We start from the raw sequence: 22,211 nt of genomic DNA on the forward strand, positions 1-22,211 counted from the left end.
CAGTATAAATTAACTATCCAAATAATTTGACATTCCCTTGTTTTCAGATTGTCTGAGTTTGTAGTCCCCCCTGCCATAGTCCGTGAATTGAGCTGGGTGCAGAATGTGTGGCCAGACCAGCTGCCTGATGACAGCCCCTACAACCGTCCAGAAGTACAGAAATACTGTCTCATGGGAGTGCGGGACAGCTTCACAGACTTTCACATAGACTTTGGTGGAACCTCAGTGTGGTACCACGTTCTCAGGGTGGGTACACTCAGCATTAGGTTTTGCAGAAATCTAGAATTTTAAATAATTTATATTTGATTAAGAATTGGAAATTTTACACTTGTTCAGTCTTTCTGATTGCAAGATAAAACAAGTCGAATGTAAACATGATCGAGATATAGGGTTTGATTTTAAGATATGGTCTTCATTTGAGAATTCAGTCCTGGCCTAGGATGTGTAGGGGCACTGGTGGTGTTGTCTCCAGGATGCACTAGTTGTGGGTTTCTACATTCATCCTCGTTATGGAGTGATTGTCTGCATCATACTAAGCTGTACTTGTTGTTTAAAGAAAGTGTTAGGTCATTAATATTTGTGTCACTTTGGGCTTGCCTCCTACCTTCAGCTGACATGCTGCAACTCAACTGAAATATCCAGTTGTGATCACTTGCAACTTTGGATGTGAAGCTTGATATGTTATATTTCTTAGATTTTGAAATGTGTTCATAGAATCCTGGGTTTAAATTGATCTTCAGCAGCCCATGTTTTTCGTAAGAGGCAACTAATGGAATCAGGTGGTCAGACTTGGTTGATGCATGTCATCTTATCCCAACTGCATAGTTCAATGCTTATGATGTCAATTACTTGATTGTCTGGTCCAGATTCGATTATATACTGACTGCCTTTATTTGGCTGGAGTGCAGCGTATTAAACAAATAATTCTTTGAAAACACACATTTCTTTCTTTTCTCTTAACAATTAGAATATTATATTACGCATGCTAAACAGTGTTCATATTGAAGGGGATCCAATGTCCTTGAAGTTTCTTAAGTGATATTTAAATGTAGGGACACTTTTTGTTAATGACAAGGACGCCTTTGCTTTCATGCTTAATTTTGATCACTGTTAAACATGATAAACATGTTGAAATGATCCAGTAAGTCACAACATGCCTTTCACAATGCTTATGATAATCTGTGACAGAACATATGTTATTGATGGACATATACAGGGAGAGAAAGTGTTCTACCTGATCCGACCAACAAGTGCCAATGTGTCATTGTATGAGAACTGGCTCTCGTCCAGCAACCAGAGTGAGACCTTCTTCGGTGACCAAGTGGACAGTTGCTACAAGTGTGTCATCAAGACGGGGCAGACTTTCTTTGTCCCCACTGGCTGGATTCACGCTGTCTTCACCCCCATCGACTCCCTGGTGTTTGGAGGCAACTTCCTGCACAGCTACAATGCTTCTCTACAGCTGCAGTAAGTTCAAACTAGTCATCATCTGATGTGCAGTGACGTAAAACAAGTCATCTTCTATTGTGAGTCGCCAACTTTTAAGTGGACACAATGTATTCCACTGAACAGTATTGATATGGATCACTCAGACTTGGAAACTTACAAACTGAAGTACTTTCTATTTCTGTAAACAGATAAATACTCGCTGAGTTAATGCTAAGCATTATCCTAAAGTATCTACTTACTCAGAATGTTTCAGAATGAGTTTGAAACTGTTAGTGTGACTGCTTAAACTAGGCTGTATTTGATGTGTCTTACATAGGTTGATTCAAACCCTAATGTGAAGTAGCAAGTGTTGATATTTTTGTTGTTTTGCACATGTGTGTATTGAACATGTTGAAGGTCATGTTCTCATCTCTTTTGTCTTTTGTTTCCAGAGTTTATGAGATTGAGCGACGGGTTAAAACACCAGAAAAATACCTATTCCCTTTTTATGAAACAATTTGCTGGTATGCAGCTAAACACTTCTTAGATATACTTAAAGGTAAGAAATTGTTGTGTGTGTATTTGTCATAGTGTGGAAATTAAAATACGAAAGTAAATAGAGTGTGTTAACATGTTTCTCGCTCATGTTATCTCCCTTACTCAATATTTTCTGTTAACAGTCAAGCAAGTTGTATGATTTGAAATTTTTGTGTGCTTGTTCATCAGTTTTATATGTTTTAGGACAGAAAAAGTACTTTCCACTTCAAACCCATGAAGATCCGGGTGTGAATAGGTCTTCAGCAACACATGCTTACTGTAAAAGGCAACTATGCTTGTCTTAAGAGGCAACTAACAGTATCTGGTAAAGGCTTCCTGACTTGCTTGGATCATTAATCATGATGACAATCACTGGATTATCTGGTCCAGACTATATTATTGACGGACTGCCATCATATAGCTGGAATATTACTGAGTGCGCCAAACTACAAACAAACAAACTTTCCTCTTCAACAAACTATCAAGGCATGCATGTTTGACTAAAGATGTTTATGTTGCAGATTGTGCTGAAGATCAGAAGATCCCGAGGAAATACTTCTTGGATGGAGCCAAAGCCCTTGCACAACATCTCAAGTCCTGGACACAGAGGAAAGATGTATGTTTTTTCCCATTTTGATTGTATTCCAACTATTGTAGGGGGTATGTTTGGTAGTGTTAACATGATAAGGAGCTATTTATTCTTTCAGTTGAAGCATTCAAGTGTTCTTGAGATTACAACAGATTTATACTTGAAGATGTGTGTCTAGGAGTTGAACCTGATAGTGATTGATTGTCATGAACATTACTAAATAATGCAATAATACATGATGAGTTGTGTTAAACAGATTTAAAAAATGATATGTTTTTTTGTGTAGTAAGGGCTTGCTTAGCATTAGGAATGCTTAGCTTTGGTTATTAAACATGTTCAGTGCTCCAGATAGGTGTCCTATCGGTGTATTGTATGAATGAAAACTAGTCAAATACGGATATATTGCAAATTATATAAGCATCAAATATGTGGGCCAACAATCCTATATGCCCTAATGATGAATGGTTACTGTACCTTGTCTAAATATTCTCCAAAATGTTTTTCAAAACATTGTTAAATGTCTGTTTACTGTATCAGTCATTATCTTCTGCTTAAATGGGAAATATATCATTTCGTGTCAACAGCAAATGTATTTCCTCCAACTCATGCATTGTGATTGGCTAATAATCACACCTCGAATTCTCTTGTCTTGGTTATGTTTATGTTAGTTTGGAACCCAAATTCAAATTTTACGGCACTACGTCTTAGAATGATGGTGGCGCAATATCATACTAGTACTTGTCAAGTTGACAAACTTGCGATACAGTACTTATTGGTTTGGTAAAATATGTCTGGTACTTGTCTGATAATGTCCAGTACTGTTGTACTCATATGGTTGAAAAATTATCTGGAGCACTGATGTTAAAGTAATTGAAAAACATGTGTATGTTTCCTTCAATGAACAAAATATGAAGAACTGGATATTGTTGTATTGATCATGTTAGCAACAACAGGTACAGGCACAGATATGTTTGCAGCCCTCATGCAAAGGATATTTTAGCAATATTTTAGATTTTTCAATGCCTTCGTGAAGCCTTTCTGTATTGAAAAAGTCTTGACCTTTACTTGGTAACAGTTGAAGTTGTGTGTCATTTGAGAGAGACGAGAAGCCTTTAGTTATGACTTCTGTTTTCACTCTTGCAGTTGAACAACACCTTCCTCGTGAGTGGCTTGTTTACGTCTGCCTCTGATGGCAAGGTCTCCGAATGTATCGCTACTCGTTCACACAAGCTTTATTTTCAGCTATTTTCTGAGTGGTGGATTGTCTCCCATTCCATATTTACCATCATCACTATCATCATCCTCATCATCATCTCATGTAGCATGCCTGACTTGCATAGGCTACAGTGTTGTATCGTGGTCAGTGCACTAGTGTCATGTAGCCAGCTTTTAGCTCACCACCCTAAGACACAGGCAGCACACACATGCAGACACTCCATCTACACAGACACTTTGTCTACTAATACTGATGCCGTCCCTATTCACTGAGTGGTAATGAATGACATGCTTAGTTTAGCCTCATGAATGATCTGGTGACAATAGACAGTGAAGTTACAGTATTTCAACCTTGTTTCAGTGAACATGATTCTGTAACATGCTCATCATAGTCGTTTTCCTGAAACTGACTTTTGTTTTTGATGTAAGTTACGCATGTTAAAATTATAAGATCATTAAAAATAATAAAATATGTTCAGTCCAGTAGAAAATTAAATTGTCCGAACTTGCCGCATCTATCATGTGCATCATGTTTATATATAAATTAGTAACTAGCAACAACAGGTACCGACCATGTTGACAATGAACACTCTACTTAAATTGCACACAGCCTATTTACTTGGTTGTATTCGGTTATGGAACTGTGTGTGGTTTTCTGTAAGACTAAAAAAAAGGTATAAATCATGTACTTTGAAATGATTGCTGACAAATAGGTGCAGACAGCAAGCTCCCCGGATGTCTGTGTGTTTAGGTTTCATTGATTGCTACAAATGTGTTTCTGATAATGCTGGAGTATTGTGCACCATGCCTTTTCAGCTAAAGGGTTACTGTTGAATATGCAACTTAAGTTTGCTAAGTGAACAGACAGTGACAATACCTGGCTGGTGTATCAGCACATAATCAGTTATTTTGCTAATTCTAGCAGATTTACATCATGTTCGATTGTAGAAGTACATTTAGTATTGTTTCTGAATCAGCTATTCGGGGCTTGTTTTCAGATGCTTGATTCATAGTTAAACAGTGATTAAAGAACAAAGAATTCCACAGTATTTTTTTTGACAACTTAGATCTCACAATGCTGATGTGGGCACTCAGTGTATTGTTGATAGGTTAGTGTACTGTATACCCAGGGTAGGCAGATCAGAATAGGAAATCATGTACATTGCTTAGCTGTGTCATTATCAGCCATGCTTGGTAATTTACACAATTTGAACTCATTGCTGCATGTTGAAAATGTACATTACTAAACTTGCCACAGACAATGCTGCAATGACTTTATTGCACTGAAATGAATGGCGCACAACCATGTTATTTACAATTGATCTATTTGTTCTGATCAATGCATGTCAAAGCGTAATGATTTAACAAAGCAAAGCATTGTGGTTAAGATGAGCATGCTGTAGGTTGGAGAGATGTACCAGGTATATTTACCTGGGTTTTCCCGTACGTTATGGCAAGATTAACATATTGTACAAATCTTCAAATGCCTTCAATACTACAAACTTGATGCAACAAATATAACTGCACAATTTTTGTATGTGACAACTTCAAGGATTTGCAATGTTTAACGTTGAAGTGATACTATGTCTGCATGTTAACATTCTGACAAGCTTTTCACATGCGTCTGGTATGTAACTATGCACATTACATTATGTCCATAACTGTAGGTCAGGTTTTGATTGCACATAATGCATGAATTATTCTTGTGAGATAAAAAAAACATTCAAGAAAATATACAAAACTTTAGAAAAGAATATTAATGCCAACTCAGAATGAGATGTTCAAGGACGGTGTTAGCGATATTATTCATAGCTGTTTTAAGGACGAAACCACTTTCATTTACAAAGTGAGTGATATCTCCTGACACAGCTTCTTTGGGGTTCTTGAAACCCTGATTGTGGGGTGTGTACAAAGATGCAACTGCTGAACAAGTGTAGTGTCAAACCATTGACTACCAACACTGAGCTCAATAACCTCTCATTCTGGCTTTGTCTCCAGCAACCTATTCTTGCCTGAGGTGACTGTAAATGGATTTGGTTGTCATTTCTTGGTAACCTGGTGACATGATGAAAATTAAAAACAGTAACTTAACTTGCAGAAACTGTTGGAAGCTGTAATTGTGTTGTATTTTTGACCGCCTCCATTGAATGTTTTGCCAAAACTTTTGTAAACCAGCTTATAGATAATGAAAGGCCTTATAAGAACATGTAAGGATAAGAATTCATGGATGAACAACTTCTTTATTACAATTAAGAGCTAATTCATGGATGAACAACTTCTTTATTACAATTAAGAACCAATTTATGGATGAACAACTTCTTTATTACAATCAAGAGCGAATTGTTCATCCATAAATTCTTAGTACTCCAACTTCTAAATGCCTACCAAAGAAACTTATGATAACAGTTTTGACAAAAAGGAATTGAGCAATCAGAGCACTACCCATCACAGTTAACATTTTGAAGAACTCCTAGCACTTCAAAAAAAGAAATATAGGAAATATGAAATGTTAATTAATGATGAACAGACTACCATGATAGAACTGACTACCATTAACACTGACACCATGTCAGCCATTGATTGACTAAAGTGACATCTGTGCTGCTCCATTTTGCTTTCTTGCCACTAACACTCAAGTCTGCCTGCTGGGTGGCTGCCTAACTCCGTGTGGGATCACCCTGGTAGAGTAGATCCATGTGTATCGTGACCACTAGCCATATAACACAGTTCATGTTCCTGTATGTGTATCATGCTCATTGAAAAGTACACTAGTGTGTAGATCATGTAGATCATTTGTAAATATTTCTATGAAAAATCAGGAATATTTAACAGTGACTAAATGTTTGATTTTTCTTTTGTAGACAAATATTTGAACGTTTTTTTTAATATTTAATTTTTAAGAGTATAATTCTATTGTTTATTTCTTTCAGCCAGGTTTTCATATATACATAGTACAAATTGATTTACTTTTTAATTCCTGCATTGGAAATTTTGCTATTAATGATGTTAATTGTTTCTGCTAAATCATTTATGAAAGTACAAGTTAATTTACAAATATCTTTAGACCCGTGAAGATCCGGGGTAGAATAGGTCTGAAGCAACCTATGCTTGCTGTAATAGGTGACTATGCTTGTCGTAAGAGGCGACAAACGAGATCGGGTGTTTAGGATCGCTGACTTGGTTGATGCATGTCACCGATCCCAATTGCATGGATCGATGCTCATGATGTCAATCACTGTATTGTCTGGTCCAGAATTGATTATTTACAGACCGCCGTCATATAGCTGGAATATTGCTGAGTGCGGTGTTAAACAACAAACAAGCAAACAAACAAATATCTTTTTATTGTTTATGCATATGAAAGTATTTTCAAATTAAGACCAATCAAATGATGTTCAATTATAAGCATGGTATGGTGATATTCCATTGTTGCATCATTTCTGTTTGAGGTTTTACCTGGACTTTCTTTTACTTTTATTTTACCTTTCTAATCATATTTACACTCATGTGGGCATTGTCTCTATCAGTGCATTGTATCTGTGTCATGTGTTATAGTACATTGTATTTGAGTTCAATGTCTGCCCTAGCATTTCTAAGGTACTTGAAACAGTAAATAATGTGTGTTTATTATGATGGTAGTTTTGTTTCTGTTGTACATCAGCTATGATCATAATCATGATATTGGGCAACAGGCAGTGGTCATAAATGTAACTTGGGTTCACCAGCAATACATATATATTTCTTATTTCAATAAAATGGATGGATGTTTGATATTTTGAAAATCAATTGATGAAAGCAGGGGAATTTGATCATGTGCAAGAAAAACCAAGTATCATGCAGTATTGGTATAGGTTGATGTCAAGTTAACAAATACAAGTGTTTATGGCTTAACCCTGGTATTTTGACCAAGCATGCCAAGCATTTTTGCAATATGCAGGAAACACAATCACTGATATTTTAAGTATTTATGTCCAAATTTTCAATTGACTTATTTTTATTCCGAGAAAGCACTTATTGTGCAGAAGGTTACTGATATGTTCTGCCTTTGAGTTTTCATATGGTTCAGGAGGTTTCTTTGCTGAAGAACTAAAAATGGCCATATCCAAACGTTTATCTGAGACATCGACAGAGAAAGAAGGCAATAGCAGACATTTTGATAACCATATTTCCATGTACAATTGTTTCTATCCAAATTTGCTAACCTGTTGATCCTGATGCACAACATATTGAATTGGTAGCCATCAAAATTACTTCTTTTGGGGAATTATGTTTCTGTCTGTGAACATTTTCTGCAGTGGAATTGCTTCCCCACACAATACAATGCCAGAAGTATTTGTTTACTATATTCTAACCTTCATTGATGTGACAATTTCCAGTTTGTGAAGACAGCCAAGCACGAAGTACCAGAGTATATACAGTATGGAAAGATTCTGAAGGATATTGCCAAAGAATTGAAACAGTTTGAAAACCAGGTAAGCTTGTGAACATATGAGGGGGTGCTGGTGGGAGGGGGGTGGGGGGGTAGGGGTGGTAGGTGCACACTAAGAGCACTGACTTCCCTAGTCGGGAGTGAGTGAGTGAGTGAACGTTGAATTTGACACTGCTTTTAGCAAGATTCAAGCAGTATGATAGTGGGGCACACTGGAAATTAGCTTCACACATTGTACCCATGTGGGGAATCGAAGCCGGGTGTTCAGACCTCCTATATGTTCCCCAATAGTTTGGGGTGAACAATAACACACTGGTTTGCCTTCTCCTGGTTTGATGTTGTTGATTTAGTAATAAAACATAATATCCTTTTTTGTAGAAGCCGAGCCCTAAGAAGCCTGAACGCAAGCGTCGGAAGAAGGACATGCCAACCCCCAAACAGATGGTGAACATCAACCTGCTGCATCAGCACACGCAGGAGAAGCTGAGGGAGGTGCAGGCCCAGCACAGCAAGAATATCTACAACTTTGATGTGAGTAGGGCACTCTTTACTGCTTGTGGGGGATTCTTAGAGCCCGTTGTCAGTACCCTGCCCATGGCGATAGGAGGATCTGGTGGTTACAATGTCACCTGGCTCATTGTTTGTGTTATCCTATCAGACCTGTTTACTACTATGGTTTCTCAGTAGTTCCAAGTCATTTTGAAAAAAAAAGAAATGGACTTCAAATCCAGGTAAAAAAAATATACAGATTTAACTGATGAATTAAAATTACTTCTAATTTGGAACGAAAGATGTTATTATCTGTGCACAAATGGATAGAGAAAATATCTACCGGTATATCAATTTCAAGATTGGTAAAGATCAATGTCTGTTTTACCATGGGTGCCCCCATCTTTGAACCAAATGCACATGACGAAAAAAAATAAACCCGTTGCATTAGGGATAATATATTCCGAGCATACGCTTTGAATGGCCAAATGAAATGGCCTTGGTCTGTCAATATCAACTAAGGCTAAGCTGTGAAAATGCATGTTAAATCAACACAGGTTTCACAGGCTGTGTCTTAAGGCTGAAAGAGGGGGTAGTCATTAAATTTTGTTCATGTGAAATGTATAAGAGGTCGACTCCATCACTACCCCGGTACTTGTGTAGCAGGTCATGGGTAAACAGGTCTGTACTGTACCAAAACATCCCTCAGTCATCCACAGCTTCATGACCAAGCATTGCTCATGGCTGGTTGTCTGAACTCTCTGTGGTTTGATGCACTAATGTACTGATAAAATTTGACATTTACCTAATGCTTGTCACAATTTGGAATGAGTCTCCCCATGTCATGTCCATCTTTTCATGACCCTCCTCAAATATGCATATAATTGTTTTTTATCCTTCAGTAGAGACTGTTATTATTTCTTTGGGTGACCCACCCCTATAATAAATGACCGGTCCCTTAACATGCTGAAGGCATACTAAAATACTTTGACAACACATAGTGGATTTTGATAAGTAACAAGTGACTGGAAGCTTATGTCTAGGTATTAGAATGAGGATTCAAACTCAGACACCATTACTGCAATGTTGCATACCTTCAGGCTACACTCACTACCACGTACCAATTTCTTCACCTGTTCTTTGTCTCCTGGCAGTCTGCTGATTTTTCCCCCACAATTCTGCAATGCATTTTCATAGTGTGTTAGTATATGATGTGAAAAATTTAAGTTGGAGATGAGAAACAAGAATGTTTTTATTATATGTCTACCGATAGTCTTTTCTCTCACCAAGATATTTGCTTTTGGTATAACATAAAGGACAAAATGTACAGCCAGCATTATCTTACTAGAAAATCAGAAGCTAGTTTCTATTGATAGATAAAACACATCTATTATTATCAGGTTTGTGTTGGGGAGGGAGGGGGTACTTGTAGATGTCTAATTCTATGTTGGACGTCTACAGGAAGAGGATGAGCCAGCGCCACCCACCCTGAAGGTGAGGATCCCCAAGGCAGGGGCCTACTTCGACAGCACACTGAAGGCAGCAGAGGGCAAGGAGACTGATGGGAAGAAGGGAAAAACAAAAGGCAGCAAAAACAAAGAGAAAGGCAAGGAGAAACAAAAGGAGAAAGAAGAGGAGAAACAAAAGGACCAGGAGAAAGACGAAGAAAAACTTCTTTTACCAGTAGCTGGAGATATTAAGCCCTCATCATTGTTAGGGGATATTGGTCTGCTTACAATGGATAAGAGTGGGTCGTTAGATGACAAGAAGGAACCCTTGACAGCATTGAAGTTGAAAGTTTCTAATGGAAAAATAGTCAGGTAACGAGTCTGCTTCTTTCCAAGATTTTAATATGATAAAGTGTTGTCAAAATAAATTTCAGAATAGACCAACACTGTTTTAGAACTTCAGAAGTAAGATGTTCATTTTGTCAGCCTATGACTGTTCAAAGTCCAAAGCCCAAGTCTGATAAACTGCTGTTTGGCCTGGTATGCTCAGCTAACAATAGTCCATATTATGAAATCAATAAATACTGAAGATGATACTTAGCGTCAAGGGGCACAAAAAAATGTTTTAATCACTTGAGGTATTCAAATGAAATGTTTGGATATGATACAGCTATTTTTGTTTGTTTCTTAACGTTTGTATTACTGCGTCTAACTTCAGTGAGAAGGGGGATGCTCAAGGAGCTAGTACACCAGGGAAGTTCCAGCGACTGTCAGCCAGTATTGCAGCAAGGAATGAGAAGTCGGAGAAGAAGCCGAAGGTGGAGAAGAAGGTGAAACTGGAGGTGACGGAGAGGAAGGAGAACGATGGTGTGATGGACAGTGATGAAGACCAGTTGGTGGTGGATGAAAACCCCAAACCCAAACGACAGCCTGGACTCTCAACCTCCACCACCAAACCAGGGTCACTGAAACTCAAACTGTCAAGTGAGTTGGTTTCTCGCTCAAGATCCCGTGTAGGATTCTGTTGGTCACAATGGCTGCTGAGAGTGAATAGTGCGATGAAGAGCAACTCTTTCCTGTACGTCATCATCTCTCTTACTTTAGCTCAGTGTAACCATTATTACAGGGGAAAGGTTATTTAAACAGTAAACATAATGTTGTCTTTTGTAAACTAGTCTTTGATCATGTGCATGGGGATGTTTATTTTCTAGACTTGTGTATACAGTGAAATATGCTACGTTAAAGCATATGGAATGACTGCTATTACAAAACGACCAGGGCCCACTTGCACAAAGTGATCTGAGAGCTAAGATGATAATAACTCCCATACTCTCACGTGGGGCTTACAATAATCTTAGCGCTAAGATCACTTTGTGCAAGTGGCCTTGATCATGATAGTCATTTCTTTCGGCTGACTTCACAATGGTGTGATTTTCATGAGCTATACTCTTTGTCAGTTTTAGGCAAGACATCAGCAGACTCTGATGAGAAGCCATCAGAAGAAGTGAAGCTAGATAAGAATGCCAGCCTGAAGTCTGTACTAGCCAAGGGCCTAATACCCGAGACTGAGACAGAGGAACAGCAGGCGTTGAGGCTGAACTTGCCGACCATACGAGGCGGACTGAATGGCAGCATAGCAGATATTCTGGAGGCTAGTGGGTACGGCACAGAGACAGAGTTCAAGGTTGATGATGAGATAGGGTGAGGAGAAGAAATTTTAATCTGAAAGAGCTTGAAAAATCCTCTTGCCTGCGGCCCGACACTAATTCATTTTGTGCTTGGGTGACAAGATTTGTGGCAGTCTGTTTGTTTTGTAAGATCGTTATAAGATCATTGAAGCTGCTCTTTACAATGGATATTGTGCATTGTGGTTACAGTGTTTGTTGACATCCACAAGCTCAATTCATTACTTGGGACTAACACGTATAGTTTCAGACTGTTGGCTTCGGCCAGGTGAATTCATACAGTTTCCTACTGTTGATGCAACAGTGTGCAGTAGGTAAACCAGTCATCTTGTGCTGTATTTTTATACTGCTATGTATATGTTGTTCCTGTTAGTGGAGCCCCTTCTCCCAGCATGAGGGATGCAATCCAGGGCATGCTGTCCATGAGTCGGATGGGAGGAGTAGACTCACTGTTCCCGGGGCGGCAGGGGGCGGGATCAGTCCGGCGGCAGCAGCATGGACGGGGGTCAGTAGACAGCGATGAGGAGGAGAAAATGATGTCCGAATACTACAGGGATGATGAATATGGTGAGGAGAGTGCAAGTTGGAGTCTTACAGTTGTGTACTAACTATACATGTGTGGTACATTTGTGTTCATGTATAACGTATTGACATGTTATGCCTCTTATACATGTATACTGCAATACTTTGAAAACGTATTATCAACTTAAAACCAAAATCAGGAAGTATTCATGCGCAAGTCCATCTCCAAACACATGAAATAAGATTCAAACCTGAACGACTGACTACATTGCTGTTTTTGATTGTCTTGGCGAAATTCCCAGAACAACATAATTTGAATTTTGTATCCAATTTGCCAAATATTACCTAAAAATCAAACATGCATTTTCATTGTGTTTAAGTATCTTTGGATCATATGTTTTTGGACACCATACGTTTTTGGATGGCCATGTTTATTGTGATTACTCGCTCTACAGCGAGGGATGTGGCATCACACAGACATTGTAATTACTCAGATGATGGCTTGTTTATAAGATAAAGTTGTCTTATGAAAGTGAGTTATGTTTTACAGTTGTTCTTGTGATTAGTGAGAAAACTATGAATGTTTCTTAAGCATCCGAAAACCCATAACAGGGATATACTAAATCATTTGTAGATATCCACTTTCTTCTAATTTTTGTGTTCAGTATTAATTAAGTGTGTCACTGTGGGCATGTTAAGTAGTAAATAGTGATGTTGGTGATAAGTTATTCAAACTCTGTCTGTTTTCAGTGTATCCAACATTAGATTTATCAGATGAAGAAGATATCACAGCTCCTAACAGGTTGAAAAAACAAGAAAGAGATGACACATGGAATCCTAAAGGTTTGTTCATCAGGCAGTTATCAACTTCTCATTAAGTGTAAGTAGGGTAAGTTATCGTGCTGTAAACTACTGAACCATTACAAGGTCTGTCGGAGATCCACCGGTACTCATCGTATTTGTGTTTCTTACTACTAGGTAATAACTAATTGATTATTCATATGTGGAGATCTATTATTGAACATAATGATGTCATGTGTGTGTTTCAGCACGGGTAAATGTAGGCACACCAAAGATTGAGCGGCCACATCGGATAGATGTCATGAAGAAATCTGTAGAGTCAGGGTTAGCACAGACAGCAGCAAAGCTCTCGGAGTCCCCAGTTGTCGTGAGTTGACAGTTTTAGCTCGCCTTACTCACCTTACTGCTAGTCATGTGAGCTTATTTCATGGCCTGCTTGTCTCTTGTTGTTGCTGTTGCTATTGTTTGTAAACATCTTCTCTGAAGCCACTGGACCAATGAAGCTGAAACTTCTCATTCTTGTTCCCACCAATGTTGAAACCTGAATTTCTTCAAGAGAAATGAACCTAATTTTCACTGTTATGTTCAAATCATTGTTTATTTGTGGAACAATTTGTGAAACTTTGTGTTCAGTAAAGTGAACTGTTCTGTATTGCAACAATGTACTAGAACTACTACAACAGTACATTCATTCTTGCAGATTTAGAAACATTGTGGAAATGTGATTAGTTGTTCCATATTTGGTAATACCTTTGTCTGCAGTATAGTTATACAGAAAATATTTGAAATAACTGAATCTAAACGTGTGGGTGTCTGGGTGGGTGAGTTTGTTGCCACTCTCTGTACTGTATATGAGCAATAGGATATTGTATTTAAAGATTTCAGGAATGTAATACACATCTCTTTCATAACTGTATGTCATATGCTTCACAGCCACAGAAGAAGGTGAAGCAAAAGACAAAACCCAAGGTTGAGAAGAGAGAGCCTAGTTGGATTGTCCCACAAGCTGGTTCCTCAACAGAGCAGACAGGTACAACATTTTGTTACTAATGTTATTTAGGTATCTCTTATGTACTTGAATGAAAACCATTTCACACATTTTGATAGGTTTTGTATAAACAATAACATAACGCATAAATTGTGTGGATTTTCGGAAGGAATATGTCAGACATTTGTCTTCTTTAAGGAAGAATTAGACATACATAAACCAAGATGTCTCAGTCTCTTTGTTATAGTATGAACCTATCTGGTAAATGTGTTCACTTGAAAGTCACAAGGCTTCAGGTGTATTCCCAACAACATGTGATGCCCAGTATCTGCAGTGATTGTCTTTCTGTCTAAGAAGGGTTTACCACATCTTGAACTCTATATGGGCATAGTGGTTGAAGTGATCCATTGTAACGTTGAAGGCTTGGGTTTGATTTTCCACATGGCTACAAATGTTTGAAACCCATTCCACGTGGGTAAAAATGTTTGAACCCATTCCACGTGGGTACAAATGTTTGAAACCCATTACTGGTGTCCCCTCCCGTGATATTACTGGAATATTGCTAAAAGCAGTTTGAAACCATACTCACTCACTAAAGTCTGCACACAGACATTTTATTCATGAATGCTTTCTGTTTGTCAGGAAATGCTTTCTGTTTGTCAGGAAATGCTTTCCGACCAGGTATTAGACGGCCTTCAACTGAAACAGCCAACCCACCAGACAGTCCAACAAAAGGTAGATCACACAATGAGGGTAGATATTTTGCTTGATGGCATCTGTCATTATAACTGGAAACTTCAGTATTGAATAAATGTGTTGAAAATAAGCATTCTTTGAATCCAGATGTTTGTATGCTTTTGAACTCACCTCATTAATAGTTAGTTTGACCCAAGATGTTGTCATAATGTTATTGACTGGTCTAATTTTTGAAATTGTTTAATACTGCACAAAAATACTTTGTAACATAATCTTGCAGCAGTTTATGGAGTAAAGGCGATAGTGTTATTTTCTAAGTGTTTTGTTGTGGTGATGTAAAGTGAAATGGGTTTTAACGTCGCTTTCAAGATTATTGCACTTATATAGTGAAGTGCGTGTGCGCGTGCATGCGTGCGTGTACTGGTCCAGACTAAATTCAGTTGTATAGTGCTAGCCCATTGAATTACCATTCTGCAGTTCAACATAAATACCCCCTTTAGACACAGTGTACTCCGAGGTGACCAGTCCTTGTTTCATCCCTGAGTGCCAGGCAGGGACAAACAAGTGCTCTTTTCACGTCTTTTGGTATTTTGCGACCATAGGATCGAACCAGTGACCTTTCACTCTTCAGGCAGATGCTCTATCCACTAGACCATGGAGGCACTACCACAAGGACATAATAATGATGAACACCCTGATTGTCTAACAATGCTTGAAATGTCCTCGAAACTGATAAAATCTTCTATCCTTTCAGCCAAAAAGCCCAAGAAAGGTCAAGCTACAGCAAAACAGCGACTGGGGAAAATCTTAAAAATCCACAAGATGATATTCTAGCCTTGTGCTGCTATAGTCATGCCAGTACCTCATATTTGATATCCTGCCAGTGCTCAACTCTACATCATTTTCTCCATTTGTACAGAGAAATAAGTTCATAATTACTGTAAATATGTACAGTGAGAACACAAGTCAACTTGGTGTTACTGTTATGTGTCAAGATCTGGTTATATATTCTTTCCATACTCATGATTCCTATAGAAACGTATGTAACTGTATACTCCTCTGTCTGTGTGAAGTCTGGTCATAGATAGCAAGAGAGAAAACAGTGTCATAGATAGCAAGAGAGAAAACAGTATGGCTTGGCCAGTTCGGAATAATTGGTGGTTTCTGGTAACTTGTGTAATTTTCCCATATCCTGATACCTCTAACCACGATGGGACATTAAGGAATGCCAGCAACTGTTACCTGTGGTTGACTGTTTCTAAAAGAGGTTTTTGTACTCAGAGATGAAATAGTAAGATAGGGACATCATTGAGTCACACAGTCATAGTTGTTGCCAGAAACAACCGGTAGCACACTAATGGCAATAACCCAGGATGCCAAGACTTTATTTGTATCTAATTTCTTCAGATCAAAGTGAAGATTATTGTTGTCATCTTGAACTATGATATTAGGCTAGGATGTAAGATACATATGGGATCTCATGATGAAATATTTTAAGTTTGATTGGTATAGATGACATATATTATGTATGTACAAAGGTATATCATTTCAGAAACAATTTAAACAAATTCTGACCAAAATTGTTCGCAAGAACTATTTGAGCTCTGTGTGTTATTAAATTGACAAGTTTCAGAATCATCTAGTCATTATCATTCCTGATGAGAGTATGAAAATGATTTTTGACTTTATAAAGTTGCATAGTGAGTGTTTAGGAGGCTTGAGGATGTCCTGCCACCCAGGGGTTGTCAAGCAACATAGGACATCCACACGGTGACTGACTTGCCTAAATCCTTCACTGTCTCTGGGTTGTGTCCAGGTTAATCAACACTCATCTGACCACATTTCATCAATTGTCATTTTTTGGAATATTTAGGACAGTTAAAATGCAAGTCATCATAAGTGTCAGTAGTTTTGTTTTTCTTGGAAACTATGTTACTCTTCAACTCTACATTTTTATGAATATTTTCATTATTTTTTTAAGCATTATAATATATTTCCTGTAGTTCATTTCATACAAGTGTGTGCTCTTGTAACTTTATTTTTCCTTTTAGAAACTTAGCATCAACTTTATATAATACCTCTTGCCTTCCAAAGCCTTGCCAACGTTGGACTGATTGCCTTTTAATAACGAGGTACAAAGGTTGAAACTAAACATATTCAAAATATTTTGATATCTAATATTACAATCTAGACATCAATAAGAGAGGCAAGAATTAGTTTTGTACAAATTTCCAGTGTTATAGCTGTCATGAACATTGAATCAGTTTCCAATCATATCAGAATTGACACATAGGTGAGCATGAAGATTAAAAAAAAGAAGACCAGTGTTAGGAACTTATTTATTTATTTTGGAAATAATAGACCTTCTCCCACCTTTAACAGAATCCAATTTACCAAGACTTGATAGAGTAGAGACGAGGATATACACTTAAACCATCCATTGCTGGCCAGCATGGTTCATTCATTGTACATCACAAAGGACTACCAACCAGTCTTTGTATGTGGCAGACAAGCTCTGCATTGCAATTCCACCATGCAAATTTCATAAGCAGCAATATTTTGTTAATCAAATACAGTATTTACCCTGAAAGATATTAGTTCTTTCGCAGCTGTTGATGATCTCATGTCCATGTTCTCTGATTGATTTCAAAGAGTGGCGAGTTTCGAGAGAGTACTCTGTTATTGAGGATGTGTTACAATCTTTGAGTGGGAATGCTCATTATGGCGGAGCCCACACTAAGAATAGGAAATATATAGAAAAGTTTATGATGTGCTCCTTGTATACATGCTTATTTCTTTTAGCTTTAATTCTGCATTTGTTTCTTCCATTATTTGTACTGAGACATTGATTTTATTCTTGTTCGGTTTGAAATGTTGCTAGTTACTACTTTACAGGTTTTGTACATATTTGTGTTTTTCTACAGATGTAAATACTTAGGTGTATACAATTTTGTTTCTTGGTAATGAAGATTTGTTTTTTAATTATTTTCATAATTTTGAGTGAAGTCAGACGCAATATGGAAAGATGTGCTACTCCAGTGTGTATTGTTTTCATCATTGACTGATCTGTTTCTAACAAGTACAGCAAGGGCATACAGTTCTCTTGTGACCCAGGGGGATGACGTTACTTCACCATTTCACCTAGATTCCCCAGCAGTGACATTTATTTATTCAATTACATTGATATGAAGACTTTTCAATGCAGTGTCAGATATATTTTGATTATTGTTGAGAATATGTGGATAAAGTTGCCAAGTGTGTTCTTAATTATGGAATTATGAACATGTTTTTTTAACAAAACAAATTTGAAATTAACTTTGACATGAAGTAAGAGATTTCATATTTTCTAGTTGATAAAGGATTGCCATTTACCTCAATCTGCTTGTTTTAGTAAAGCAGTAGAACTCAACACTGCTATGTAAGAATGTTTATGGTGATATGAAATTTACCTATGTGTTGTGGAGATGTTTCATTCTCACTCCTTTGGCTGTACCTGTATCTAACTGAGATACTTATCCAGTTATGCTGGCTCCATGGTTATATTTTACATCAGATAATTTGCAAACCAAGAAACTGTAGAAACTGTTATCAGAGGAACAGATAGTGTGAGCACAAACATGTACATGCCCTGTCAGTGCAATATATAGCCTAAGGTGGCATAGATATACGTAATGTAAGGTTGTACTGGTTCAAGATGTTTCATCATACAAATGTATCCTACTTGTGCTGATTATGAAAAACCATCTCTTCAACAAGCACTAATATTTAATGTTAGCAAACATGGTATGCACTTTACTGTTGTATTCTTTGGGTAGATGCGTCCCTGGCATTTTGACAATGGTACAAGTGGTATGACGATTGTAACTCATAGATGAAATATGGGAGTTCAGATGTCTTACTGCTTGGATCACTTTGTGGAATAAGGACTGACAGCCTTACTGATTCTATTCCCTAGTAATTTGCCCTAGTTCTCTGGTAAAGGAAATGGTGCAGGTGCTTGTAACTCTGTTGGAACTCTTTGTTAGGTTGCTGTACATTGCTGTCAACATGTATTTATTATTGGTTCATCTCTGCTGAGCTCATCTTTACTACTAAGCCTGTAGTTGCAGACTTGACGTACACTGTTACTCTGGTGTTGACTTCAATGGAAAGGGTGGGCTGCACAGGTCTTTTCTCCTTGTGTCAGCCTGGACTATTTCAGGGAGCGTGGCTGGTTGCCCTCTATGATGTGTATATTGGTGACTTGTTGACCCATATTACACACATGTACAGGTTTACAGTGTAGTGTTACAATTCGTATTTACTCAACAGGTGGTTGTTACCAGGAGTCTTTAGTTTAGAAGAAAGAGTACCAGCAATTGGTTTTTGAGAGGCCACATACAATAACAAGTGAGAATATAGCCGCAACGTGGTTACTTGGTCTCACAGAACCTGTCGGGAGGTTTGTGAAGGGAGTATATTTAAGCTTTGTTACTATTCCTATCTTTCAATCTTAAAGCTTTTTCAGTTTGTGCATCATGATGTGTGAGCTTTCTGTCAGGTCAAAGACAAAACTATAACAATACCATGCAAGTTCTATTATTATACCCCTGACCTAAAAGGGTGGGGATATAGAGTTATACCAAGGAATTCTGTCTGTCTGTTCGTCTGTCCATCCATCCTTCTTAGGACATAATTTTTTGTGTGCATCCTATAACTTGAAAACTACCAAATAGATTCTTTTCAAATTTGGTAAACAATTTCTTTACCTATGGGAGAGAGTTGATTTAGTATTTGAATTTTCTAAAGAAAATAAATACAGCATTTTGTCATTGTTTGGCAGTAGTTTTGTTGACCAATAACTTGAACACGACTTCTTTGATTCTCGTCAAATTTAGAGAACAGTTTCCATACTAATCAAAGTGGTGCAGTGCAAAGTTTGATTTTGATATGTGTATTTTCTGAAAGAATGTGATGTTTTTCATATTGTGAAATTTGAAAAAGAATTTACGCCAACATTTGTGCGACCGATAACTTAAAAAGTCCTTTATGGATCCTTTCCAATTAGGGTATAGTTTCTGTACCAAGAGAAGAGGTGCAGTGTGAAGTTGTTTTTAATATTTGGATTTTCTGATAAAATACAGCTATATTTCTTTTCTTTTTTTAACTAAGAATTTTTTTTACTGAAACATTTGTGCGACCTATAACTAGAAAACTACTAAATAGATTCTTTACAAATTTAGGGAACAGTTTCCATTATAATAAAAGAGGTGCAGTGCAAAGTCTTTTTTTTTTATATGTGTGTTTTCTGAAAAAATGTTATTTTATTAATGCTTTGACCTTAGAAAGTTGTCGGGGGTATTAGTAAGCCCTGCTCACCTTTAGTCTTGTTACACATGGAATAACATGCTGATTCCATCAACTATAAAACATATGATGATAGTATTGTAAAAGCTCCAAGGATTGCTGGAACCTAGAAGCTGTTGAACTGAAATCTAGTCTGCAAACAGGTTACAGAATATTTGCTTGTTTGGAGACAAAGATATGTTTAATTGTATTGCGTGGTCCTAGTGTAATATGAATGTTTGAGTTGTACATGCACACAAGTAAGAAGTGTAGTGGCTTCTCTGTTCTCCAGGACAGTGGTGAAGGTTTCTGTGGTTGAGGGTGAGGGAAGGATGGAAGAGTGTTCCAGGGACATGGTGACATAAAGTGCCTGAGAATCATGACTCTGCTTTACAAGGCAGGTCATTAATCAAATACCTTAACACATGTGCACAGCAGCATTGTAAATCTGTGGTGTTATTTATTATTACTCTTCTGTTGTCATAGAATTGGAATCCCATTTATTGGTAGTGTAGTGTTCATTTCTACATGCTTCCCAGCCAGAATGGTGTCTTTTCAGTCGCTAATCGTGTCCAACCCCATTGCAGAGATCCACGCACTGTCAAATAGAAATGTTATGTATACATGTAGAAATCATTGATCAAATGCAAGACCATCCTATGTGATTGTGACCAATTCAGACAACCCTGGTCTGTTACTGAAACTTTGAAAAGTGCCAATATAAAACTTCTCAAGGACTTTTTGTTGCAGGTGTATTGTTTGCAGTTTTGATACTTGGTTATTACTACTTATAGCTAAAATGAATAGTATTATGATAAAAATGCCCGCATGTTATTGGAAATTTGTGGGCTATTGTAACTTGATAGCAGCCCACAATCCCCCAATGACTCGCTTCTATCTGTGCTACTATTATGTGACGTAATTGGTGCCACGTTTCTTGTCTGTAACATCATCAAATATTATGTTCTAAGACGTTGCTATATGTAAATCAATTACCTCCGTTGCGAGGTTTTTATACTGCCACTAAACTTATGCTGCAGTTTGTTGTCTTACTGGTACTCATTTTTGGATAAGGTACCAATTCTATCCATTTTAGCTATAATTACAGTAACATCAGTCTGTTCAACTGCCCTCCTTCATCGGGCAGTTAATGGCAGACTTCGTGCTTCTCCAAATGACAATGCCCTAAAGGATAATGCTACCCTAATATTATTTCTTCCCCGTATGATGTATCAACTGGTGATCAAATTTTATGATTGCCAAACAGTATCATCTCATTCAGAATTTCATGCCTTTGGAAGCAATGTTTGTCCTCAGTCCCTAACGTGTGGCAAACATGGAACAGGCTATGAGTATCAGCATATACTGAATCAGTCACCTAAAATGAAATAACATTTCAGTAATAACATAATATTAACACTATTGATTTTTAGGAATGTATGTTCTTTAAGGGAGACAACTGTGATTGGACCATTGCCACTCCTCATATACCTCTCATGTTGACTTGTACAGACATCACCCTTGCGGCAGCATGTCATCGCCAGTTGTACACTGTATATAGTTTTGTAAGGCACTGGGATGGGTTGTTACAGATTGTGCATGTATGTGCCATTACATTTAAAAGATGGGGTATTTTGTTAGATTTCATATATTTTCTGTAAATAAAGCGCCACCTTGAAATAACTAATTTGGTTTGTTTTCTTTGAGTACTTGCATAGCTTTAACTCGGAAATATGTGGAACCGACATTGAATGATGATCTGGTAATGCTGCTTGGAAGGATGGTGTAGGCCAGGTGTGTAAAGTGTCGCATTGTGCTTTGCAGAGTTACGTCCCTTATGCCTGTCAGAATCCTGGGTTTGAATATCAGATTATAATTCCTTGGTTGTTCCTGAACACATAGGCATATTTTATATAATCTTTTATAAAGTGCATCCTGCATTGTTCTTTTAACTCAGATAATATACACTATTCAAAAAGCTATGATAGCTCTATATTATGCTGAGCATGTCCAATGATAAATTTGTCCTGAAACCAGGGTTAGATTTTACAACAGAGCA

General features: G+C 37.6%; 1 protein-coding gene across 4 annotated transcripts in view; it reads left to right on the forward strand.

Annotated features, from left to right (window-relative positions):
* The window catches only part of LOC139444599 (histone lysine demethylase PHF8-like), a 37,206-nt gene extending 15,385 nt beyond the window's left edge, over positions 1-21,821 (forward strand). Inside the window, exons 7-22 of one of the 4 annotated variants that reach the window (XM_071225498.1) lie at positions 48-246; positions 1,217-1,467; positions 1,881-1,987; positions 2,487-2,581; positions 3,698-3,715; positions 8,146-8,241; positions 8,577-8,729; positions 10,149-10,507; positions 10,854-11,119; positions 11,593-11,836; positions 12,194-12,387; positions 13,093-13,185; positions 13,392-13,510; positions 14,077-14,173; positions 14,795-14,884; positions 15,582-21,821. In XM_071225498.1, coding sequence (XP_071081599.1) covers positions 48-246; positions 1,217-1,467; positions 1,881-1,987; positions 2,487-2,581; positions 3,698-3,715; positions 8,146-8,241; positions 8,577-8,729; positions 10,149-10,507; positions 10,854-11,119; positions 11,593-11,836; positions 12,194-12,387; positions 13,093-13,185; positions 13,392-13,510; positions 14,077-14,173; positions 14,795-14,884; positions 15,582-15,661 — 2,461 coding nt within the window. In that variant the 3' untranslated portion in view covers positions 15,662-21,821. The remainder of the gene's footprint in view (positions 1-47; positions 247-1,216; positions 1,468-1,880; positions 1,988-2,486; positions 2,582-3,697; positions 3,716-8,145; positions 8,242-8,576; positions 8,730-10,148; positions 10,508-10,853; positions 11,120-11,592; positions 11,837-12,193; positions 12,388-13,092; positions 13,186-13,391; positions 13,511-14,076; positions 14,174-14,794; positions 14,885-15,581) is intronic. The other 3 variants (XM_071225499.1, XM_071225501.1, XM_071225500.1) reach the window with 3 other exon arrangements.
* Positions 21,822-22,211: the final 390 nt, after the last annotated feature.

The sequence above is a fragment of the Haliotis cracherodii genome, unplaced genomic scaffold (genome assembly GCF_022045235.1).
Source record: "Haliotis cracherodii isolate W230 unplaced genomic scaffold, xgHalCrac1.p SCAF_6, whole genome shotgun sequence".
In the NCBI taxonomy this organism is placed as follows: domain Eukaryota; kingdom Metazoa; phylum Mollusca; class Gastropoda; order Lepetellida; family Haliotidae; genus Haliotis; species Haliotis cracherodii.